This window comes from Natator depressus, chromosome 1, assembly GCF_965152275.1.
Source record: "Natator depressus isolate rNatDep1 chromosome 1, rNatDep2.hap1, whole genome shotgun sequence".
NCBI classification, from domain to species: Eukaryota; Metazoa; Chordata; order Testudines; family Cheloniidae; genus Natator; species Natator depressus.
The window spans coordinates 45,580,444-45,606,939 of NC_134234.1; the positions used below are offsets into that span (position 1 = coordinate 45,580,444).

Sequence of the window (26,496 nt, forward strand, 5' to 3'; positions counted from 1 at the left end):
GGCTTGTTTATGAGATGCACAAATAAAGACATGGGAGACATTAGGAAACAGAAGACATTAGCAAGCCACCTTACTATTGGTTAAACCTCAAAATTCCCACTTACCCACCCTTTTTCCCGCTTAAAAAGTTTGCTTTTTTGTATTGTCTAACGTATTTGACATCTAGTTATAGTTCACTCTTACTATCTGAAAAATTCCTGATCTACAAGGTGATAAATTGTAACTTTTTTTTTTAGGAGGATGAAAGAGGGGTGGGAAAGAAACAACGTATTGCGTGAATTCCTGGCCCCATTGAAGTTAATGGCAAAAATTCGACTGATTGATTCCAAAGGGGTCAGGATTTCTCACCCATAGATTTAATCAAACCTGTGCATTTTTTACTTACGTTTCACATACAACATCATTGTTTTATTCACATACGTATCATCATTTTCTGCGTAGAATACATATTCCCCAGACTGATACCTATGATCACAGAACCTTGAAGAAATGCTGTTGAGAAAAGGGGGTAAAATGCTTAAGCACATTTACAGATTACATGTAGTCAAGATTCAAATATTTTTTTAAAAATCAAGTTGTTAACAAAGAATCCAAAATAAAAATTTTCTGAATAAAGAAATGTAAAACCAGTCTCCAGACATAATTATATTCTCTATGTGCTGTAATGAAAGGAAATGGGAGTGATTCCCAAATCTGTTCATTTGATTGTTTTATTTTTGTCTGGATTGTTGCCAGATTTGAGAGGGAACTTTTGCTGGTTCATCAGTGTTAGAAGAGTACTTAAGGGAGATGCTCCTTGCATATAATTACTGGAGCTCTAGGGCAGTGGTTCTCAACCAGGGGTCTGGGGCTCCCTGGGGGGCCGTGAGCAGGTTTCAGGGGATCTACCAAGCAGGGCCAGTATTAGACTTGCTGGGGCCCAGGGCAGAAAGCTGAAGTCTCACTGCATGGGGGTAAAGCCTGGGGCCCTGGGCCTCACCACCTGGGGCTGAAGCAGAAGCCTGAGCAACTTAGCTTCATGGTGCCCGCTGTGGCATGGGGCCCTGGGCAACTGCCCTGCTTGCTACCCCTTAACGCCAGCCTTGGCTTTTAGATGCAGAAAATCAGTTATTGTGGCACAGGTGGGCCATGTAGTTTTTATAGCATGTTTGGGAGGCCTCAGAAAGGAAAAGGTTGAGAACCCCTGCTTTAGGGTACAGATGTCCTGACTTAAGGGAATAAGGTTTGTTGGCTAGAAGAGTTTCAATCAGTGAATAGGGGTAAAGAGGGCAGGCATATGAGGAAAGTCTGTAACAGTGAGAAGAGAAGAAACAGCCAGAATCAGCAGGTAGGTGTACAGGAGAAAGAGACAGTCAGCCCTGAAAAAGAAACCTAGAGAGGGGGAAAAAACTAAGTAGCTTTTATTAGACAAGACACATAACACAGAGTTATGAAGCCAGCCCATCCATATGTGGTTCTAAAGCAAGAAAATTCACACTGAAGAGAAGTGTCATTTTGCCTCTGACTGAGACCAAGATTTCCAGTAGTGATTATTGATCTTGAGTGCCTCAGTTGTAGAGTGCTCAACTGGGACACCTTCAAGACCTTATAGGTGGTAGAAAGAAAAACAGATTTGTTTATGAGATGTCTAGGTGCTCAGCACTTTCTAAAAATCAAGCCCTATTTAGAGTGTCTCCAGTTGGGCACCCAAACATCGGTGCATCAAGAATCACTAGTCACAGGAAAGAAAGAAGAAGAGCCTTTTAAGAGTAATTTCTTTGGTGTCCGCATGTAAGTACAAGGAAAGGTGAGTGAACGAGATGTACATGAGAGCATTTGCCTTCATGGAATTGATTCACCCATAGTAAGGAAGTGAAAAGCAGCAGTGTGCTAAGCACAGAGATATGGTTTGTTATATAAAGAGAGAACAGAAAATGGAAAGTCTGAAAGAACCTGTTGTTGCTCTTAGCACTTAGAGGAACTAAAGATGGTGCCAAATTTTTTATAGCTTGAAATTAAATGTTAAGGAGCAAAGTTCATAGTACAAATTTACTATAAAATGCAATAAGGAGGAACAACTTGAAAAGGAAACAACAGAAATCAAAAAAGGAAATAAAATCAATAAAAAGGATATGAAAGGAGCAAAGTAGAAGTGATGGGAGAGATGATTACTCAACCATAAACCAAAACATGCAAAGCTGAAAAAAAAATCAAACAGGGTGCTATAGAACGTGAGTGCATATTTATTTTTTAATATATTTGCTTTTCTGTCCATTGAACCCATCTGCAAAATGGGTACAATAATAATACTTAACTACCTGCTTTCCTACAGGGGCATTGTGTTGGCTGAAATCTGTACAGTGCTTTGAAAATCTAAAGCACTAAATATAACTATCTGGGACACTGTAAATGAAAACTTTTTAAAAACAACATTTAAACAAAACTGATTCCCTGGGTTCTGCGCCTGGAGCACCTGGGCAGCTATGTCCTGTAATTGATGAAGCTTGACTAGGACTCAGTTACAAGAATCTTGCCTGAGGTGACTACGGGGTGAACAAGCAAAGACAGGCCTGCAAAAGACAGAAAAGGGTGGGCTTTTCACAGAACTTGGAGATGGTGGTCACCACTCTGGATTATGATAGCAACATGCATTTCCATGCTGAAAAAGCAATCTAGAGTGACTTCTATATTCCTGAGATCAAGTGGTGACTTCACCCTCCTGTATATCGGAGTTACCCAAACCATCTCACAGTTCCTCAAAAATCCTATTTTTGGCCCATCAGCATCACTTTACTCTTATCTGGGTTGAACCAACTGTCTATCCTCCAAACACAACAGTCTGCCAGACAATCAGACAGCTAGGAGACAGTCTGCAATAGCTGGAAAGTAAATAAGCTGAGTATCATCAGCATGTAAGTGGTATCTCTTGGACAAGGATGAGTAAATGCTCATGACTACCTTTAGCAAGCTCATCTCCAGAAATGATCTTAACCACTGATCAGATCAGATCAGAAGAACAGATCAGCCTACTCACACCAGGGACTGCAGATTAGTCACCAAGACCCAGTAAACAACTCTACCAAAGTCTGCTGACAAAATGAACGCTATCAACAAAAACAGATCTCAAATAACCAATCTGATTCAGATGAATAGCCAAGTCTGTTACAAAATAGGACCAAAAAGGCTTAAGACTAAAGTGAAGTGTAACAAAACGATAAAGAAAGCAAAGCTAAAAAGTGAAAGCAAGATTGCAACAGACTTTTAAGCAAAGAATTACATGTTTTAAGAATATGAGGAACAAGAAATCAGCACAGGAGCATTATGTCCTCAGACCTGGCACAGGCCATGCATAAACAAGAGTAGTTAACATTGCTAAAACGTTAACTTTTTGCCTGACTTTTCACAAAGTTAGAGGTTAGACTGCTGTATAACTTTAGTTTGCAACGTTGAAAGGAAACACAGAAGGAAATTAGATAATGATATCAAGAAATTAGCCTGGAGAATGGATACATCGTTAGGACTAGACAGAATCCATGCCAGAACTTTATTATCGGAAGTAGCAGAAAAAATAGTTAACAAATTTTTTTCAAAACCTCTTTTGTAACATGGGAAAAATCCGTGAATTGGACAGCTAGTAAAATGTCTGTAATGTAGACAAGGCCTAAGGGATCTATTAATGGTCTAGGAAACTACATGCCAATAAGCTTGGCTTTAGCAGCCTGAAAGATACTGGGAACACAAGCTAAGAATGGAATAAGACTAAGGGAACACCTAAAAGGTTATAATTCAGTCATGGATGATTGGAATGGGTTCATAAAAGGAGAATTATGTCTAAGATCAAGAAACTGAGTTTTCCGTGGATATAACAAAATAATTGAAAGAGGTATGTTATGTGCATAATTTAGGAAAGGATTTGTTATAACACACAAGACTAATCAAATGGATAACACTAGATATTTACCCGAGTTGCTCTTGAAGACTCAAGTAACATTCCAGAACACTTTGGTAACACTGCTTTACCACTATATCGGTCTATTTATATTTAAAAAATAACAGTTAACTTAAAAACAAAAACCACACTCTACACGTTAAAAGAAAAAAATGAACAAATACTTCTGTTTAAGAGACAAAAAATAAAATAAGTATTTGTACAAATTATAACAGACAAATATTCAGAATAGTTAAGTACCTGTATCCATCCGCATTGTATCTTTGCTCACAAGGAAATGATTTTTGGGAAAAAATCCATATACATCTAATTGGTGGGTATGCTTTCAGTTTAATTTCAAAACAAAACTTTTCCAACAGATCAATCTCAAAATCTTCTCTTGAGTCAGTTACATTTATAAATCCCTTTTCTGTAAACAAAATATTAAAATTCTGTTATAAAAGCTGCCATCTAATGAAGGAATTTTGAAAATATGCACATTTTTATTCTCATTTATTATTGCAAGTTATAAATGCATTGGTCATAAAATCACTCTGTTTATCTACAAAAAGATTAGGTGTGATACTGGGTGATAACAAGCAGGTTTTGTCCTGATGTTCCACTCCAGTCTATGTGTAAATGCTCTGTCTTTGAATGAACCAATCTGATTGGCTTGGTTAATAAAAGACTCAAAGACCTTTAAAAATACAGGAACTCATCCATCTTTCTGCCTCGCAACTCATTTTGAATCAGTTACAGTGATCATCCCATGTAAATTTCTTTCACTCAATTGCAAATACTTATTCCAAATGTTAATAACTTAAGATTTATAAAATATAAAGTAATACATCACTGCTAGTTTAAGCATCTCTTGATGGCTGCTGTCATTTCTTACCTGCAGAGGGTTGACTTTGAAAAGATAAAACAAAATATATATCTACTTCTTTGTTTGTTCATTAATACAGTATATATATAAAATGAAAAATAGAAAAGGAACCTTAAAATATATTAAAATCATCAATTTAAAAAAAATATCTACATCTCACAGGGCCTGCTCCAAAGTTCACAGAAATCAATGGAAGCCTTTCTAGTGACATCAGTGGGCTTAGGATCAGGTCCATAAAGATTAAAAAAAAACGTGAATTGTAGTAAATAGTGCTGGTTTGGGCTTTTCTTTTTAAATAGTTTTCTTCTGGCCAAATCCACATGCTCTGTAAAGCACAGTTTTCTCTAGATGAAGTCCTCATTTAGCAAATAATATGGTGGAAATTCCCACATAAACCATAAAAATGGACAATGCTTTAAAACAAGAAATGCTTCCTTTTGTGTGAATTCTCCAATTTTTGCGAGCTATACACGTCTTGGCTGTACAAATGGGACCAAGGGAAGTATTTTTCATCTTTTCAGGTGGAAAGTCATTTAAAGTTATGCTGTGAGCACCATTCGAAGAGATTGGGTCTAACGGCTAATTCCATACTGTCCACAAGTACCTTGAAATAAAGTGATGCCATTTCTCTACAAAAGAACATAAACAAAACAGTTTTTCCTCTTACAGCTGAAAGAAAGGAGTGCAAGAGTGAGTGATCTGATCTTCACAGCAGGTTTTGGATTTCTATTCAAAATGTATTAAGAGTAATTATATTATTTAGAGGCCGTGGGAGTCAAGTTGAAACTCCTAAGTCTGAATCTGATTTTTTTCTTGTTTCTGTAATTATTTTTCCTTTGAACCTGGTATTCAGCAGCTAGAACCATTTATTTGAAAATAGCTCCTCTCTCCTGGTACAAAGAGTGGATAATGCGCAGAATTCTTTATCTAATGCCGATAAAACAAAATGGCATCAGTGTCAGGTAAAATCCAGAAACTGGATGTGAGAATAACAGACATGAAGAACTCTGCGGCTGTGGTGAATGGCCTGGTTTCTGCTGTGTTTAAAAACCTCTCTACCACACTTGACAATCTGAGAATAAGGCTAAAATTAAAAAAGTGAGATTAGCAGGCATACTTGAAAAGGAGCAGAGAGATGGCAATTTATGCTGTTTGGCTGAAGTATTTTCTTCTTACAATAATACTGCGCATATCTACTTTGAGACTACCAGGAAGGAAATCTATCCACCTCATTCGTCTACAAATTGAATCAGTCAGGGATGAGACTCTCCAGTGTGAAGAATGGGAACATTACATTTAAACAAGCTCCATAGTTTAAATTTGGGCTCCAAGGATGCAGTCTTTCTAGGCTATCCCCCAGCCTTGAAAAAGACGAAGAGAGACTTATCTCATCTGAAAGCAGCAGCTTCAGAAGCTGGGTTCGAATTTTGACTTCCTTTATTCAGAAACTTTGTGTACAACAAAGTGGCCAGTCTATTGTATTTAGTTACCATGATATAGGAAAATGTTCTGCTCAGTAAAAGACTGAAGCTAAATGTGAGCATTTCGGAAATTGAGAACTTCCATTTCAATGACTCCTTATTTCTCATCTCAGGATCATAGGCTTGTTTCATTTGTTATAGTATCTCCCTTTTGGGGGAAAGGATTGCTGATGATGGCATTTGGGATTAATTGCTAACTTTTGAAATTACTAATTTTGAAATGATTATGGTTTTTTCATTGGCCTGAAGGCATGTAAGCCTCGTTGGAAGCCACACAAACTGAATGGGCTGATGTGCCTTTGCTTTGCCTTGGATTTTCTTTTCTTTCTTTTTTTTGTTGTCAAGTTTTATGTGCAATTTTATATGATATTCCCCTAGAATACCCTGAAGGTGGGAGTTAACTAGCCCAAGCAATAACCTAGCAGCTAGAGATGGGCAAATGATGGATTTTTTTTTTGATTCACTGGCAATTTCAAAGAATAAGAAATAAAATAAATTTCAAATTGAACCATGAATAACATTTTTCAATAGTTTTGGCAAATTGAAATGTAAAAAAAAATTGTTTTAGGTCAAGCAAAACATTTTTCCTTCCCAAACCAAAACGTTTTGTTTCAATTTTAAGCATTTTTTCTACATTTTAAATTAAAAAAAAAAAATAAAATTAAAGAAAATTTCAAAACAAGTCATTTCCAATAGGAAAATACACACATTTCATTTTGAAAACCTCAAACTGAAACATTTCAGGTTTTCCTGACTTTGATTTGATTTATTTATTTTACTTTTATTTTCATTGCTTGAAACAATTTGACAGAATCAATAGGAACCCACAACAAGTTTCAGTGTTGCCAAATCTGCATTTTTCTGCTGAAAAGAAGTTTTGGTCAAAAAAATATCATCCAGTTCTACTAGCAGCATCTAGCTACTACCGTAGGGTTTTCCATGGTGTCCATTACTGTAGTATCTAAGGGTATTTCTGCACTGCAAAGAAAAACCTGCAGCAGCGAGTTTCAGAGCTCAATTGATTTGGGCTTGTGGGCCTCAGGCTACGGGGCTAAAAATTGCCATGTAGACATTCCCACTTGGCTTGGATCCCATGCTCCAAGGCTTCCCCCCTCACCAGGTTTCAGAGCCTGGGCTCCATCCCCAGTGGACATGTTTACACTACTAGTTTTAGCCCTTTAGCCCGAGCCCTTCAAGCCCATGTCAATTGAGCAGGGCTCTGAAACTCAGTGCTGAAGGTTTTTCTTTGCAGTGGAGACATGCCCTAAGCCCTCTAGTGTGTCACTTTGGCCAGTTATATCATGGCTAGCTAGTCATAATCACGTTGTAGTTAATTTAATAAGAAGAAAATTTGGATTTTACCTGAAAGTTAGTATTTGTTTTCTGTGACATAACTGGGGCATGTTTATTAAACTATAAAGAAGAAGGTTCAATTCTTTCCCAGATTTACTCTTTCACAAATCATTTTACCCACCATTTTACTCATAATTTTCATTCTGTAGTCAGTCCCTTCAAGCAGGGCTCTATGAGGGAAAGCCGTCAACCTCATGCCTTTGTTAATGGGTTCTGTGAGAGAGTCCACCACTGTATGCTTGTAATAACTGGATTTCATTCCTGTGCATGTAGATTATACTTGGTACGGATTTGAGTAAACTAAGTTATGTATTAGGGCAACTAGTATGTAAAATAAATGATAACTGGCTAGTGCTCTGGAGCAGGACGTAAGGGGATATGAGGGCTCCTGAGCTGACTATCTGCATCATGAGTAGCAGTGTGGGAGGGAGAGCAGGCTCCACATACATGACATGTCCCTCCCTTGCATGGGGGAGCAAAAAGGGACAGGCAGTGGGTGGTAAAGGCCCAGCTCACTTTACTCCCTCCCCAAAGCAACAGGGACTCACTCTCTCTGGATCACAGTCTCTCCCTGGGCTTCTCCAGAGTGAGCACAACAATGCACTGCTCCTTACTGTGGGCTCATGGGAAAGCCACCATTCAGCCCAATAAAATGACCTGATGTTTGTAGAGCATCACTTAAAAGCACTTTATAATGTTTACGAACTATGGGCAAAATGTTGTATATTATGTATATTTGCTAGCACAAATTATTACATATTAAGCTACATATTTAACAAGAAAAACAGGAATAAAATATTGCATAAATACAATGTGACCAAGTTACTGTTGCTTTAGAAACCTTAACTTTTGCATATTCTGGCTTTTTAAATTTTAACTGGGCAACCTGAATTTTAATTTAAAATTTATCTCCTGTATTTGTTAGAAGGTCAACAGCATAATTCCAAAGGATGGTTGGCCAAATGTGCACAGAAAGCTTTATTTACAGGAAACTTTGGGTATCTAGAAACCCTCTGGATATGTCCAATATTTTACATCCCCAGCCTCCCTTTGAAATGGTTGCAGTTGCCATCTTGAATTATTTTGTTTCTGGAAATACTATCGCAAGGATGACAACACTGTGTAGGCTAGACTTCAAATTAATATTATGGTGGTGTCACTCCCAGAAGTACTGGCCTTGAGGAGTAATGCAAATAACCTGGGAGCAGGTGTGATTGTGGGGTACCTGCAGGGATATGGATAAAATCTCCATTTTCAACTTTAACTTCAAGTAGAAACAGGATTTTTCATAATAACTGTAAACATACTGTATACACATGCAAGCAAACAACTGAACGACTAAAAGAAAAATATGGCACAAAGTTAACAACATGAATCTGAATTACCTAAGACTGTAACCAAAGTTGTTTTATTTGGATGTTCTGTGGAAGAACAGGTGTAATGTCCACTATCACTTCTTCCCATTGATGAGGCAAATGCATAGACAATCCGTACCATAGAGGAGTCTTCTTGATAGTCTGTTTCTTCAAACCAGCGCCCCTAGTTTTTAATAAAGTTTGTATTTAATATTGTGTGGCACTGTCCATTATTACTTATGTGAAAAGAATTGTGTTTTATTACCTGCTGTAATTCTCTGTTTTCAAAATGCCATTTCAATCTGAAACTATAGATTTTATAAAAAGCTCTACATCTTATCAGTAATGGTTCCCCAACTTTAAGAAGGAGTTCTGGTGAAGATCCTCCAAGTTTTTCATTTAGATCTGCAAAATGAAAACACACCAGTGAAACAACAAATTAAATAATTTTCCCCAGAGTAAACTGTAATTTATTTCAACTTTTCCTTCCCTCCCACACCCAATTTTCACATTTGTAAGCATCCATAGTTTTTGCATCTATTATTGTATTTGTAATGATAACAGACTATTTTTCCAGATTTATAACTAACACTCAAATGAATTATAATTGTCTAACATTTAAATAAATAAAACCAAATTCTGTCCTGACTTTCAAATCCAGCAATAAGCCGGTATTCACACAGGGTGCAATTCAGCACAGAATTAAGCCAATCAAAGTAAGTTTATTAAAAACCCCTGAATATCAGTATTACAAAAAAAATTTAAATGATTTTTTATTAAAAGTAGATGTTAAAGATTTGTGTGAAAAAATAGCAGTTACTTATGAAATGTAAAATAACACAACAATTTGTTTTTAAATGTACTACGAATAGGGCCCTACCAAATTCACAGCCCTGACAAACACGTCATGGGCTGTGAAATCTGGTCTCCCCCTGTGAAATCTGTATAGTATAGGGTAAAAGCACACAAAAGACCAGGTTTCACAGGAGAGACCAGCGTTTCTCAAATTGGGGGTCCTGACCCAAAAGGGAATTGCAAGCGGGTTACAAGGTTATTTTAGGGGCATGGGTAGAGGGTGGAGTCCCCCTTCAGGGAGGCTAGCCCCCAGCTCCACCCCTTCTGCCCCCGACCCCCTGCAGCTGGAGCCCCAAGACCCCCTGCCCCCTCCCCCATGGCCAGAGCTACAAGCCACACCCCCACCTGCCTGGAAGAGCCCCGAGGTCCCCCCTGCCCGGATGAGGCCCGAGTCCTTCCCCTTTCCCCGCTTGCCTGGAGAAGACCCGGGCCAGCCACAGCCACACATCCCCTCTCCTCCCCAGGCCCCAAGCCACCCGGGAAAAACCACAGCATCTCTTCCCGAAGAAGAACCTGTGCTTTCATTATGCCCCATGCAGGTTCCAGGATGGCTGAGGAGGCGGTATCTGCTACTTAGCTTCCTGGCTTCATCAGTAATCTCTCTGGAGTCCAGGAAGATTACTGATGAACCTGGGAAGCTGAATAGCACGTACTGCCTCCTTAGCCACCCCGGAACCTGCATGGGGCATAATAAAGCAAAAACGTCACCCGCTAAACCTGCAATCGGGTGTCCGGCAGCAGCATCCCCTGGTCTATTATACCTGCCGCCCATGTTGAGGGGGGTTGTGGTATTGCCACCCTTACTTCTGTGCTGCTTTTAGAGCTGGGTGGCCAGAGAGCAGTGACTGCTGGCCAGGTTCCCAGCTCTGAAGGCAGCGCCCTGCCAGCAGCGGCGTAGAAGTAAGGGTGGCAATACCATACCATACCCTCCTTACTTCTGCATGGCTGCTGGCAGTGGCTCTGCCTTCAGAGCTGGGCTTCCTGCCAGCAGCCGCTGCTCTCCAGCTGCCCAGCTCTGAAGGCAGCGCTGCTGCCAGCAGCAGCACAGAAGTAAGGGTAGCAGTACCGCAGCCCCCCCTACAATAACCTTGCGACCCCCCACAACTCCTTTTTGGGTCAGGACCCCTACAATTACAACACTGTGAAATCTGAGATTTAAATAGCTGAAATCATGAAATTTATTATTTTTAAAATCCCATGACCATGAAATTGACCAAAATGGACTGTGAATTTGCTAGGGCCCCAACTATAAATAAGCATTAGAATTTAGGAGATAAATATGAGACAGAAATATAGCAGCATTACATTAGTTTTGCCCAGTAATGTACCTCTAAACATATTTATTCCAGTGGTGACAAATTTACAGCCCAGTCTTGCAAACCTTACTGAAGTGAATAGTGCAATTAACATCAATGGCAGGATTAGGCCCCTATTTAAATAAATCTTACAGTTATGTTACCTATTGTATACAGCTTGGTGCATTCTCTGCCCAGCTCATTAGTTGCACAGCACTGTATGTTTGTTTGAAATAACATATTTGCTGAAAATCCGCGTGGCACCTCCTGTACTCCATATACTTCCCCAGTTCTTTTACTGTCTTTATGATTTGTACTGGTGCAACTGTAATTACACATACATTTATTTAGTGAATCATTTGGTTAATCTCAAACAGATATCCAAGTCATGAGAAACTGTGAACAATAATAGGGAAACTGGCATATTCTGTAGTTGAATAAAAGGAACTAGAAAATGTGGAGATTATAAACCAAACACAAGGGCAATGGAACTAGGGAAATTATAAGCAGAATGAGCTGATATTACCTAAATACCCTATTTGTGCTTATACTGGTAGATGTAAACATTTGTAATTTTCTGAGTGAAATTCTGGCTCCTTTGAAGTTAATGGCAAAACTCAATGAGCCCAGGATTTCACCCTACATCTCTGGAACTGCACTGAACCCAGAATGTTAGACTATGAGCAGGGCCGGCCCACAACATTTTGGCACCTGAAGCAGGGAGCTTAAATGATGCCCCCTTGCCCCCTCGCTTGGACAAAACTTTGAAAGGTCTCAGTTTTGCCTTCTTCCTGTTCTACTCCTCTCATGGTACTGCTCTGCTACCTACCCCAATAAAGGAGAACTAACAACTTAAAATGCCTTGTTCAAAAATTTTAAGTAACATTTAACTTTCAAACACCTGAACAGCAAATGTAACTTTTCTTGTCTGCATAGTAAACACCGGCATTTTTATCTGTTTGAATAATTAAAGTGGTGCTTTCCCTGCCTTCTTGGTTGCAAAGATTTGAACTGCTTCCTGAAGGTCCACAGTCTGGGCCAGCTCATGCTCTATTGAGATGGTTGCAAGGCCGACCAGCCTCTCCTGTGTCATTGTGGAGCATAGATGTGTTTTTATTAACTTCAGCTTGGAGAAGCTGCGTTCTCCACTGGCAACTGTTCCAGGAAGTGTTAGAAGTACGCGCAGAGCAACAAAAGCATTTGGAAAGAGGGTGGTCATCTTATTTGTGCACATATATTCCAGAACAGCCTTTGGAGTTGATCCTGCTGAAATGTATCTTGAAAGGGCTTTCAGTTCATCACCTAAATCACTCGCATCAATATCGCGCATGTCATCATGTGTCAACACTGTCTCTAGTGCCCTGCATTGCTGGTATGGGTCTTCAGGTATAGCGAGGAGTTTTGGAATATCCTACAACATCCCAAATATACTGCTGTGTTCCTTGAGCTGCTTGAAACATTCTTCAACTGACTGTATTGCACAATCTAGCATCTGGTTAAAGAATTCAACTTTGAATTGTTGTTTGGGGTCTCTTATGGGATTATCCCGAGCCTAGTAATCAAAATGTCTTCTTCGGTGACTCTTGTATTCTTGAATGGGTGGGAAAATAGCTTCAGTGTGAAGTTCCTCTGCCAACTTCTGTGCACTCTTCAGAACATTTTGAAATCCCTCATCTGACCGGTAAGACTGTAGGTATGACTTTGCTTTGTCCAGTTGTTCCATTCCAGGTATATCAAGGTCATCACCTTGGAGTCTCTTGCTTACAACATTTATTTCAAACAGTATGCCATGCCACAACACTAAGCCACAGAAATTTGAAGTTATCTATGTTTCTGGTGATTCCATTTCCCTCTGCCACTGTTCTCCCACGAACAGTTCCTGTCATAGCATTATCCTCCTTAATGGCAACTATGGCATCATCTATCTTCCCAATTTGGTATTTGATAGGCTTTATCACCTCCACTCGACTTTCCCATCGTGTGGCACTCAGTGGTTTCAGTGTCAGAGAGGATATTCCCAGATGTTGCTTCAAAATTTGCCATCAACGAGTTGATGCAGAGAAAAATACATAGATGCTTTGAATTACATTAAAAAATTCAGCAGCCTCACTAGAAGCTGATGCTGCATCACTGACCAACAAGTTTCAATGAATGAGAACTGCATGGGACAAAAAAAGCTCAAGGGTTTAACTCTTGGATCTGTGTCTGCACTCCTTTGTTCTTTCCTCTCATGTTGGCACCATTATCGTAGCCCTGACCCCTCATGTCAGCTATCGCAATTCCCATATCTTCCAGCTTTTTAAGAAGCACGTTTGTCATACTAGCTCCTGTAGTATCAACAATGTCAATAAATTCTAGAAAATGCTCTGACAGTCACCATTGCAGGGACATTTTCACTAGGTTCTGTTGTTGTGACAAAACGCACCATTAAAGTAATTTGTTCCATATGGCTGATGTCAGGTGTGCAGTCCAGAATAACAGAGTAATATCTTGCTGACTTCAGATCTGCCACAATCTTCTGTTTGACTTTTGTTGCCAGTAACTGTATGATCTCATTTTGAATTGTTTTTCCAAGGTAGTGGTGTGTGTACATTTCTTGGGTGGTAACTCTTCTTAAATGCTCCTGGAGTACAGCATCAAACTCAGCCATCAGCTCCACAATTTTAAGGAAGTTTCCATTGTTTGGCACATACAGCTGCTCTGAAGTGCCACGCAGCGCTAGGTTTTGGGTAGGAAGCATGCTCACAATGGCAATGAGCCTTTTCAGAACATTTTGCCAGTAAAGAGACTCTGATGCAATCTTCTCTTGGATGCTGATCATCTATGGTGGCCTTTAACCTTAGTCTCATCTCAAGCTCTTTCCACCCATGGAGTGCTCTCTGGTGATTTGCTGCCTTCTCATGGCATGCCAGATTTCTAGCTAGATTTTTCCAGTCCTTTGTTCCTGTAGAACTCAATGTGGCTGGAACATTAGACTGGAAGAGTTTGCAACAAAAACAGTATGCAGCATTCTGGGGTTTTGAGTACATAAGCCATGGCCTCTCCACTTTGTCACCATTGGGGATTTCACGCCAGTAATGTGTTGAATGGAAACTTCTATTTTCATGGTCTTTGGGGAACATGAAGTTTTTCACTTGCTGTGGCACATGCAGTACAAGGAAGTCCCTCAGTCTACTGCTCAAGTGGGTCCACAGTCCTGGATCATCTAGACTTAAGGAATTAAACTCAGCAGCAGCTGTTTCTTGTGCCTTCACCACACTCTTCTCTGATCTACACTTTTCTTCAGGAATGTGCATGGTTACATCCATTTGAGATGGAGATATGGGTGCTGCAGTAGCTGCCAGGTCACCTGCACTCTGACTAACTGGAAGATCAGGCATCTCCTCACCACTCACATCCTCACTGGGGCCGGAAGGCTCACTGTGAACATTTGTGCCTGTGTATCTCAGGAGAGCTCCTTTCTGCTTAGATAGAAAAGCTTCCTTTGCTTTCTTTCTTTTTCTGAATGCTGCCCCAGAGGGGCGTTTTCTTCTTTCACTCATGACTGCTGTTCTGTGCCAGTTATAGTGGCTCTCAACACTCAGTTGAAGGGAAGAAATAAGAAGGCTGGTAGCAGGGCCTGCGTGAGGGAAGATATCAGCATCTTAAGGGCCTAACTGGCTCCTACTACTACAGTTGACTGCCTGTTCTTCTCAAGTGGGTTCAGGGAAGCAGCAGGAAACAGGAAGCTCCCTGAGAAGCTGGTATTAATCAGTCCAGGCTCCTGCAGGTGCTAGAGAGGTACATAAGAGGCTCCTCCTCCTCCTCTCTCTCCCTGCAGCTCCTGCTGCTTTCTGTTATTCCCTCTCACCTTTTCTCCTGCCTGCCTGCCATGTCTCTTGTGCCCTCCTTCCTCCAGCACAGCACTCCACCATCTCTGTGCATCTAGAGCAGAGAGAATACATATGCACCAACAGCAGACACAATTTTCTACACTCTGGGTCCTAGTGGCACCCCCCACAGTCTGGCATCTGAGGCGGCCTCCTCAGTTCGCCTCATGGTAAGGCCAGCCCTGACTATGAGCCTCTACGACTTGAGCTAGAAGACACAGTCCTGGTAGTCTGAAGGCTGCTGAAGACTCATAAATCCCTTGTGGTTCAGGCACTCGAGAGGGAGAGAGATCCACACTATTGCACGTGCACTCTGTATGAAAACATACTGAATGTTGAATTTACTTATGCATGACCTGATATGTTTCTTGGAACATATTCATGTTGCCAGTAGAACCATGTATCATACATAAAACTTAAAGCTACAAGGAAAGGCAAACTTAGATATAAAATTTCTAATTATACTCTTCCCACCTTCAACCCCCATTCATTCTCAAAATAGCTAGGTTTTAGCGAAATGGAAAATAGAGGGCTATGGGGTATAAATATATTTAACTCATTAGCTATGTCAAGTGAAAATGCTTAGACTTGGGCCAAAATTTTCCAACTAGGGTGACTAAAGTTTCGAAAAGTATACATTGGCCCAATTTTCCAAGAATACACCGCAGCTCATACAAAAATGTGAATTCACCCATTGCACTCATATGCACTCAGTTTTTGCATGTAGTTTTTTAAGGACACTGTGTGTGTGTGAAATTTTATGGGAGCATCCACTACATTCTCTTTTGAAAATCTGACTCCACAGTTCTCCTTCAGTTGTTCAGGTTCAATCACAGCAAAAATAAATACATCATGCTGTATAAAGCCTATTGGCTTAGGAAGACATCAAGACTTACACCTTAAAATTCAGTAAACAAAAAAAAGGTAGCATTATATGCACGATACCTGTCATCAGGTGTTCTGCAAAATAACCATTCAATATCTGATTTAGGGTAGCTTTCGGATATGCAGTTTATAATGGTCAAGTTTTCACTTTTTATGAAATAGGGCTTCCTTGGTTTACCTATTAAAAGTAATGCAAATATTTTCAGACATGCTGCAATATTTTGGAAACATCATTATCCATCTTTCTAATGTGTAGGACACTTTGAACATTTGTGAGAGGCTATATGCTTTGTGTCTGAGTTATAGATTTATAAAACAAACCAGTCTGTCACTTTAAATAATCTTGACAGACTTCCTGACATAAGAATCCAACACTGATTTAGACATATATGTAAGCAGTAGCCAGTCAACTTTTCTTGTTAGGAGCAGAAAAATGACAGCAGGTGTCAGACTGAGATGGCTGATCGTATTACGCATAAACAAAGTACAAGAAGAAACCAGAAGGCAAAAAATCTATCCTCGGATACCTATACTCCCAACAACAGCAATAACTTCAATGAGAGCAATGCGCAGGCATTCAAGAACAAAATTTGGTCTTTGGATATTTGAGCTTTGCCATACCACATATTTAGGCTGTTAACAACATTAGGCCAAATTGTTTTGCTCAGTTCATAATATATTACGTCACTTTGTTTGTTATAATATTTTTTCAAGTGGTTTTAACGCTTGAGGAAAGTAAAGAACTATTTGTCTAAGGTCCTCGTTTGTATAAGCTCTTCAACCTTGACCTGGTAAATGTGTCACCTCCCTGACTTCAAGGAATTGCCTGTAGAAATCAGAGAGTAATCTGGGGCCTGATTTTCAGAGGTGTTGAACACCTTTAGCTTTCATTCACTTCAACTGGAGTTATGAGTCCTCATACCTCTGAAAATCAGCTCCTGAGTCTATTTCCTGAAACCCTTGAAGAATCGACTGAGACTGCATGGAGGAGTGCCACTTCTCACCAACTCATTTCATATACACAGTGGAAAAGCAACAAATGATAATGACTTTCAGTCATTAATGACTTCACCACCATAAATCTGTAACCTAGAAATGTAAAGTTCCATAAACCATTACCAATCCCCTGAGCCCACCAGCTTCCCAATTTGGACTATGCTTGAAAGTTTATTGCAGAAACTGATATTGACTTCACTTAAAACTGAAAACACTGATTTTGTTTTAAATTCAACTGTGATTATGAAGTTAACTTTTCTGACGAGAAGACTGACTGTTGCTCCTGATTCGTACTTTAGGTATCTTAAAGGCAATGTGCAAAGGGAAAAATTGGGCTCGTGCATTTTGTTGTTGTTCGCTTGTGTCTTTATAATCTGTACGGAAGGCCTGGATGGTTTTTAAAATGTTTTTTTAGCTGCATGATTTTAATATTGGAAAGGTAAGTTCTGTTTAGCGTGGAAAATTCTGATGACTGGAGAACAAGTGAAATTACAACAAAAGTCTGACAACAAAACCAGGGAAGAATGGAGTTGATATTCCTGCTATTTCTATGACAAAAAAACAAGCAGAAAAAAAATCTTAAAAACAACAGCAAAACCTGTTAGATCCTCTTTCTTGTAGACAGAGCTGTTAGTGCCACCTATTATAAAGGTTGCCTGACACTACCGATTATAAGATCCTGTTGCTTGTAAGGCTATGTCTACAGTACTGCCTATGCTGGCAAAGCGTATGTTGCTCAGGGCTGGGAATATTCCACCCTTCTGAGCAACGTGAATTACGCAGACATAAGTGCTAGTGCGCACAACGCTATGTTGGCAGGAGAGCTTTTTACGTTGATGGGAGAATTCTGCCCCAGGCTGATTTTTTTTATTTCAGCCCGAACAGTTCGGTCATTTCTAAGAACGAGGCCAGGGAACTCTACACTGGGGGTTTGTCCATTTTTGTTAAAAAGTGGCTTTTTAAAAAAAAGCTTTAGTGCCCTGACGCCTGGGAGCCTGGACTTGAAATTTGGTGGGTGTGCCAGGGGTCTGCCTTTTGCCACTCCTGTGAAAATCTACCTATATTTGGCCAAGTTATAACCCTATGAAAAATCCCAGTTCACACAAGCTGAGTGGAGACTACAGTTTACAGTTAAAATCTCTGAAGATTCTGTCTTCACTGAGCACGCTTCAGCCTCTCACAGTTCCTTGCGAGTGCACATGGACCATCCTCACAGAGTGACTGAGCATGCTGCAGGCCAGGGTTACAGGGGTGAAGCCACTCTTTCCCTATAATGGCTCCTGCCAGGTGCTGAGAGTACTGAAAATGAGAGCCGGGAACCTCTCTCTCTAGTTCTCTTAGTGACCCCTCTGCTGCACCCAGGGAGCACAGAGGAGGAAAGAATCTGACCTGAATATAAAGGGGGTCAAGAGCCCACCCAGGGAGAAGAGAAAGGAGTAGATTGAGACAAGGAGCCTGGTGAGACTGGGGCAAGTCATTTAAACCAAACTTTTCACAGGTGGTCACTAAACTGTGTGTTTCTGGGTGCCCATCTGTTGGATCATATTAAAGAAGTTCTGTATTAAAATCACAAATGAGTTTGATTCCCCATAGTTTAAATTCCAGGGTATTACTAATTAAGAGGTCTCTTGGGTTTTGGTACTGTTTCTCTCCCTCTATGTGTGAAACTTGCAAGCTGCTAATTGTGTTAGTACATTCTAAGACAGAGTCTGTTCTCAAAGCAATTCTTTGTAACAACAACTACTCACACAGAGAGAGACTCAAAGAATACTCTGTAACAACAGAAACAGCACCCAGAGACTCCCCGCCCTTTTGTTATATTCATCTCGCTTTTTTTAACAACTGTGATTAAAATAGAGATAGAGGATGTATGTGGATGGATGCTTGGTGTGGATAATAACTGAATGATCAGGAAAAAGAAAAGGAGTACTTGTGGCACCTACAGCTACAGCTGTAGCTCACGAAAGCTTATGCTCAAATAAATTGGTTAGTCTCTAAGGTGCCACAAGTACTCCTTTTCTTTTTGTGAATACAGACTAACACGGCTGTTACTCTGAAACCTGAATGATCAGGGAGGTGCCAGCCTAAGAATCCAATGTCCATCGGCTGAAGAAGGCGTCAAGTGGAAACAACCAGAGGACCCCCGGAGGGCAGACTGGAATCCACCCAACAGCCTCAAGAATGGGAGAACCAAAAAACAAGGTAACATCTGGCAGCAGGGAGCCGTCAGGAATGTGCCATCTGCTGATTGATCCAGCAACAGCATGATGAAGCAATTCCCATAGACTGGCATAGGAAGAAATTCCTATAAAAATGGACTCTAGAAAGTGAGAACTTTGGGGTCTGATTCTGCAAACCAATTTCCAGGAGCATCAGATGTGCATCTGACAAGGCCCTGATCCCTCCTCATGTCCAGGCCACCTGGCCAGTGGCTTGGCATGAGCAACTCTAAGGCTGGTAACTATGATAACAACCTTGCAGAACCTGTGTGTGTGTGTATGAATGAATGTGTGAATAAATATGAGATTGAATGGAATGTTATAGCTATAACTAACTGCTTACTATGATTCTTTCTGTATTCACAATAAATGTGCCTTTTCCCCTTTAATAAGATTTTTTTATTAAATCTTTTTTAATTTAAAGAATTAATTAAATTTTAATTTAATGCTGGTTTTTATTTTTTTATTTTATTGGTATAACACATCTTGAGAGCCTGGGATCTGACTTGCAGAAGTGTGGAGCACTCACAGCTGCAACTGAAATCAGTGGGAGCTATGTTTTGAACATGTAAAGCACCATGTAATGTTGAGAACCCTGAAAAATCAGGTTGTAAATTTCTCAAATTAGGCACCCAAAATTAGTGGATGCTTTTGATCTTGATCTTTCTGTGCCTCAGTTCCCCGTCTGTGAAATGCGGATAATTCTCCCCCAACTCACAGGGGTGTTGTGAAAATAAATTAACATTTGTTACTCACTCAGATACTATAGTGAAGACAGAAAAGCCCATGAGGAAATTAGTAATTCTATATTCAGAGCAGCATTTGAATAGTATAAATAAAGCCTGGGGCCACTTTTACAATGAGAATAACAAATACTGAATAGCTGTTCATTAAGTGAGCACTATCCATCTTGGGTACTGAATGAGGAAGGGGACCTATAGAAAAATAGGGGATCATGTAATTAAGGACTGTACCATAGTGCATTTGCACAAGGGGGGCAAATTAAGGTTATACAGGCAACTTTCAAACTGGCATTTCCTAACTTTTGAGTGCTTGATTTTGCAATCTTAATAATGTTCTTTTAATATAGTTTGTTTGTTTGGGGTTTGTGTGTGTGTGTGTGTGCGCGCGCGCGCATGTGCGTAATACATAACAAAGAATGAGAAATGAGCACAAGCCCCATTTAAAAATAATCTTTTGCATGTCATCTTTAACAACACGTAGTGACTCAGAACCGTTTTAACCTTCACAATGAACCAAGGGAAACAAGGCAGCCATACATGAAATAAGTGACAAGAAAAATAGCCCACAATACAAGAACTGAAAGAGAGGGAGGAGAGGCAATTGAGGAAGGGAGAAGTCTCATGGAGTGTAGAACTGACAGAATTTCACTGCTTAAAGAGGGTTTGGTCATATACAGGCTTCAGCCTCCCCCTTCTCACGCTATGGATAGACTGATTCCCTTGGTTTGACACATACTTACTTCTTATGAGAACTGTAAACATTATTGTGCAGTTATTGTTTTCACTATGCACTGCAAGGGTGTATTTTCCAGCTTGAGTTTCTTTTATTTTTGAAAAGGCCAGCGAAACAACATATCTGTAAAACAGAAAATACATTAGAGAACATTCATGTCAGATGGAGCAGCAGCTCTCAGCCAGGGGTCCAAGGCCCCCTGGGGGGCTTTGAGCAAGTTTCAGGGAGTCTGCCAAGCAGGGCTGGTATTAGATTCATTGGGGTCCAGGGCAGAAAGCCAAAGCCACACTGCCCTCAGCCCCGCCACCCGGGGCTAAAGCTGAAGCCTGAGCAGCTTAGCTTTGGGAGGCCCCCCTGGGAGATGGGGCCCCGTGCAGTTGCCCTGCTTGCTACCCCCCAATGCAGGCCCTGGCTTTTATATGCAGAAGAACAACTATTGTGGCACAGGTGGGCTGTGGAGTTTTTATAGCATGTGGGGGGGGGGGGAGGGGGCTCAGAAAGGAAAAGGTAGAGAACCCCTGAAATAGAGGGGAGTGGGCTGAAGAATACACTGGCATTACACTTAACCCATTGGCAACCAGAATTCTAGGCTAATGGTACTTAACACACATGCAGTACATTCAATCTCCAAAGTGCTTTCATAGACAATGGCCCTGATTCATGTAATCATCCCTATTCAGGACTGCACTTAAGCACTCGTCCCAAGTGGGATTCAAAGTTCTGCTTAAGTACTGTCCTGAATAGGATAGACTAGTGTGTGCTCAAGTACTTTCCTGAATCGGGGCCCACGCAACAGGATTTCCATGGAGATTTCCTCACCAAGAGGCCATCCCATGGGTTTCACCCTGCAAGGGAATCATCTACACTAGGCCTCTGGTCCTACCCCAGCTATTCTCAACTCTCTGGGTAGAAGTATGGACTTGTGGCTAGAACACAGTCAAGAGAATTAGGGTGGTATTCTGGCTTTGATGCTGATCTGCAGTGTAACCTTGGGCAAGGCATTGCATTAACCTTTTTATGCCTTGGTTTCTTTGACTTGAGCACTGTGATGCTTGAATTGATGAATGTTTGTAAAGTCCGTTGTGATCCTCAGATGTAACGTGCTATACAAATGCAAAGAATCACTATATTGTAAACTATAAAGCCAGAGTTCATTGCTTTCCTAGTGCATATTTGTATAAACAGCTATAATTAACATGCAGTTTAGTGATGATGATAATAATTAAGATAGATAAGTTTAGGAATATAACAAGTAATGTGAAAAGAAATGATAAATAAGCTCTCTCATATGGAAAATATCCCATTTGCATGCTCTAATGGAAGTATCCCATTTAGGTTTTTTGATTCAGTACAGCCCTTTACCTACCGGTTTTCTGAATCCAGTGAGGGTTTGCAGTCAGCTTGGTTCTCTTTGAAGACCCAAAGGCATGAAATGGTCTGTGAAATATTCATGATCACTTTTAATTCAATGTCTCCAAACACGTCAACTTCCACACTTTTTGCTGTTTCATAGATATTCTCTGTGCTTTGAGAACTCAAATCACAACCAAGATCTTCCGAAATACTAGGCATCTGCATTGCAATAAAACAGATTGCTATGTCAAATGGTGGTAACTGGGTTTTTCAGATTTAAACATTTAAAAGGAAGCTCACCTATTAAAAAACACTTCACTCTATTAAAAATATGCCTACTCCTATTGATAACACATACCTATGCATAGTAATTATAAACAAAAGTAATCTTAATACTATACTTTCATTCTTGTTTCCCTTTTCAATTTAGCTCTGATACCTAGTCATCAAATATGTTTAATTCTGCCAAAAGAACAAATGCAGGAAGATCTGTGCTATACTAACAAGTTTTACTTTCTGGGCTGACAGCATAGTTAGTAGCAGTTCAGTCAGTAATGTGCTACTTTCTCCTAATGATTAAGGCCATGTCCACACTACAAGCTTTGGTTGACACAAGTCACATTGGCATAAAGCTGCCAGAGCTTATCAGTCATGTGTGTGCACACTTGGAGCCTTGTATAATGCTGGGCACATTCACCAGGAGTGCTTGTGTTGATGCACAGTGCAGTGCACCATGGGCAGGTATCCCAGTGTGCAAACTGCCACCAACCACTGCACTCTTTTGGGGTATTTTGGCAATGCACGGTGGGGCAGAAATGAGTTGTGCAGGGCTAACTGCGAGCAAAGGGTCGATTTCCCAGCATGCAACTGTCTGCATCACATAATGTCATCTATAGCCCATAATTTTTGTGTCTTTTTTTAAAAGTCCGATGAACCCGCATAGCCCTCCTCGCTGTCCTTCATCTCTGATGGAAGCATGGAGCCTGCACAGCTCTGCAGTATTGTCATAAGCATTGAAAGCACAAGATGCATGATCCTTCAGTATTTGCAGAGCCATAAAAAGAACGGAATCAGCGTGGAACCTGACGATTTCTTGGAGGACACAGCGCGAGAGCCAATTCAAGGTTATTGGTGGTGTTCATGAAGCAGCTGTAGATTGTGGAATCTTGGGCTTCTGGGCCCAAGAAATGAGCACGGACTGGTGGGATCGCATTGTGATGCAGGTTTTGGATGATGAGCAGTGGCTGCAGAACTTCCCGATGTGCAAGGCTACGTTCCCAGACCTGTGTGCCAAGCTCGCCCCAGCCTTCCAGTGCATGAACACCTGAATGAGAGCTGCACTGACAGTGGAGAAGCAAGTGGCGATCACACTGTGGAAACTTGCAGTGCCAGATTGCTACTGGTCAGTGAGAAATCATTTTGAGTTGGAAAATCCACTATGGGGGCCATTGTCATGCAAGTGCAGAGGTTCATTCAATCTTCTTCTGCTATGCAGGACTGTAACTCCTGACAATGTTCAAAACATAGTGGATGGATTTGTAGTAATGGGGTTCCCAAACCGTAATGGAGCAATAGGCGACACATATTTTTTGCACCAGACCACCTTGCCACAGAATACATCAACAGAAAGGGCTACTTTTCTATGGTTATGCAAGCACTGGTGGATCACCAAGGATGCTTCACTGACATCAGTGTTGGCTGGTCAGAGATGGTGCATGATGCTTGCATCTTTAAGAATACAGGACTATTTAGAAAGCTACAAGCAGAAACTTTCTTTCCCGACCAACAGATTACAACTGGCAATATTGAAATGCAAATAGTGATCTTGGGGAATCCAGCCTGCACCTCGCTCCCCTGGTACAATGGCCACCTTGACAGCACCAAAGAACAATTCAACTACCAGCTCTGCAGGTGCACAATGACAATTGAATGAGCTTTTGGTAGACTGAAGGGACACTAGTGTTGTTTACTCACAAGATTGGATCTCAGGGAAAAAAACATCCCAATGGTTATAGCTGCCTGATGTGACCTGCATAATATTTATGAAGCAAAGGGGGGAAAGTTGCCACCAGAGTGGAGGGCAGAGGTGGAACAGCTGTCCGCTGAGTTTGAACAGAAAGACGTGAGGGCTATTAGAAGAGCTCAACGTGGAGCTATATAGATCAGGGCGGCTTTGAAAGACCAGTTTAACAGTGAGCCACAGTAATACATTGTGGTGTATTGTGCACTACCTGGCCCTTATGGTTTGGGGCCTGTTAGGAACTGTGTGGTGCTTGATGTACATCTGTGAATATAACACTGACAATGCACCCATTAATTTGACAGTACACTGATTAGTATACTGTGTTTATCACTGATCCTATGAGTTGGGTCACACTGTACAGTAACAAGGAAGTGGGTGCTTTCAAAACTGCTGGGTGCTCAGCAGCATACGTTGAGCACTAATAAAGATGAATTATTTTCCAGATAATATAATTTTATTCAGTAACAAAACCAGGGCAAAGCAAAATCTGTGCAATGTAAAAGCAAATACATTAAAAACTTAATAAAATAATGGAACAGAACTTAAAAAGGGAATGAACATTCATGTCCATTTTACCTACACATACAGCAATTGTGGCTTTCACAGGTCAGTGTATGTGAAGCGGTGGTTGTCCTTCATGTCCCGCTGGAAGGCATGCTAGGGGTAGGGCAGCAGCCCGTGAAGCCACATGGAAAGTTGAGGGGGCTGTAGGGAGGTGCTGTAATGGAGTTTTTCATGGGCTGCGAAGGGAGTCGAGCCTGTGATTTTTGAACCTGTAGGTCCACAAGAGCCTGCAGCATCTGTCTTTGCTGCTGGAGAAGCCCCATTATGTCCTGGTGCATCTCCCTCTCCTTTTCATGCTGGGACTCCTGGGCCTTTCTCCTGTCCACACTTTCCTTCCTCAGGCTGTCTGCCATGTTCACCCTCCAGGCCTTCTGCTCACAGTCTGATGCAGCATTGGCTTGCAGGATCTCACTGAACATGTCATCCCAAGTCCCCTTCTTTCTCCTTATCTGGCTCAATCATTCTGTGGATGTGTGTGGGGAATTCCTCAAGGCCACAATGGCAGCAGCTGCAGATAAAAGAGGTACCACTGTCAGTACAGTCACAATGTAAATTGAAAGTTAAGATTCAGAACTCCCTTCCCTTGCTCCCCTAAAGCTTTAAACAAGATAGGCTTATTGACTCTTCTGCTTGGGATTGCTTGTGCACAGCACCACGCACAGCACCACCCATGGTGACTGTGGTCCACCAAGGGTGAGGGAAATGAAGAGGGAATTGCTTGATTGAGTGAAACAATGAGTACAGGGCACTGGCACTGAATACTGCTGCCATTTTCCACAGGCGGTGGTGATTTTAGCTGATATCTCACCCCTGAGGGTAACAAAGGCACAGAGAGCACAGCTGCTGCCCATTTTCCGCTAGCCTGTGTATTGCAATGGTGCCTGCTGAGGTTATCGCTGATTGGTGTAGGAAAGTGTCCTATCGGGGAGGAAGAAATAAGGCTGCCATCCCTGGAAACCTTTGGCAGAGGACTGCAGAGTACCTCCATGAAAGTTTCATCGAGATCTCTCAGGAGAATGCAAGGGACATCTCTCTGTACCTAAACAAACTGCTCCACATGCACACACACCGCCCCCCGGCTTAACTCTGGAGGGGAATAAAAAGCAGATAACATGCTACCCGTGAGTGGTGGGTATAGAGGCTTGGAAGAAATGCCGGTATAAGAAGCACCCCCTTTGGAGGTGCATCAGCCTGCCACCTTTGGAGTGCCGCTAGAAATTCCTGAGAAGTGGAGGGCCACAGGCATCTGGACTGTGGCCCATCCTGCACTCTGCCCCGAGGCCCTGCTCCCACTCAGCCTCTTCCCCCATGGCCCCTCCCATGCTGCGCCTCTTCCCCTCGAGGCCTCACCCACCCTCCGCCTCTTCCCACCCTTGCTTTGCCTCTCTCCCTGTCACTTGCCCTTAAGGCAAGAGAGGGCAGAAAGGAACAAGCAGCAGGGGGCTCTAAGAGGGGCCGGAGAGAAGTGAGCAGCAGGTGGGGGAAGGGGACCTCGAGGAAAGAGGCTGAGTGGGGGTGGGGCCCTGAGGGAAGAGGCGGAATGGGGGCAGGAAGAGGCGGAGCAGGGGGCAGGGGCTCTGGGGAAGAGGCCAAGCAGGAGCAGGGCCTCAGAGCAAAGCGAGGATGGAGTGTGAGCAGGGTCTCGGGGTGGAGTGGTGAGTGGGGCCAATCCCACTTCTAGGGAGCTTCTGGCACTTGTGCCCCCCCTCCCCAAATGCAAGAGTCACGCGCTGCCTCTCTCAGTTGTACTGCTACCTCTTCTAGTACACGTAAATTCATGAAAAGTTGATAGCTGTGTCCTGTTAAGTTGTGGGTACCATCACCGTAATGGGAAATAAATGTACACACCTACCCGAGGATCTGCCTTTGCATCAGGCTCGCCCAAGCTCGACTGCTAGGACTGACTGGACTGCGGTACAGAGTCTCAAACAGGTCCTGGCTCGCAGCATAGCTGGACTCGCCGGTTGCACGTCCCCCAT

At 41.6% G+C, this 26,496-nt stretch overlaps 1 protein-coding gene across 1 annotated transcript in view; it reads right to left on the reverse strand.

Annotated features, from left to right (window-relative positions):
• Positions 1-26,496, reverse strand: part of FLT3 (fms related receptor tyrosine kinase 3) — a 56,695-nt gene that overhangs the window by 27,592 nt on the left and 2,607 nt on the right. The window contains exons 2-9 of the mRNA XM_074951259.1: positions 21,944-22,149; positions 20,585-20,700; positions 15,947-16,064; positions 11,297-11,457; positions 9,248-9,387; positions 9,013-9,166; positions 4,169-4,337; positions 382-492 (exon numbers count right to left, since the gene is read on the reverse strand). Coding sequence (XP_074807360.1) covers positions 382-492; positions 4,169-4,337; positions 9,013-9,166; positions 9,248-9,387; positions 11,297-11,457; positions 15,947-16,064; positions 20,585-20,700; positions 21,944-22,149 — 1,175 coding nt within the window. The remainder of the gene's footprint in view (positions 1-381; positions 493-4,168; positions 4,338-9,012; positions 9,167-9,247; positions 9,388-11,296; positions 11,458-15,946; positions 16,065-20,584; positions 20,701-21,943; positions 22,150-26,496) is intronic.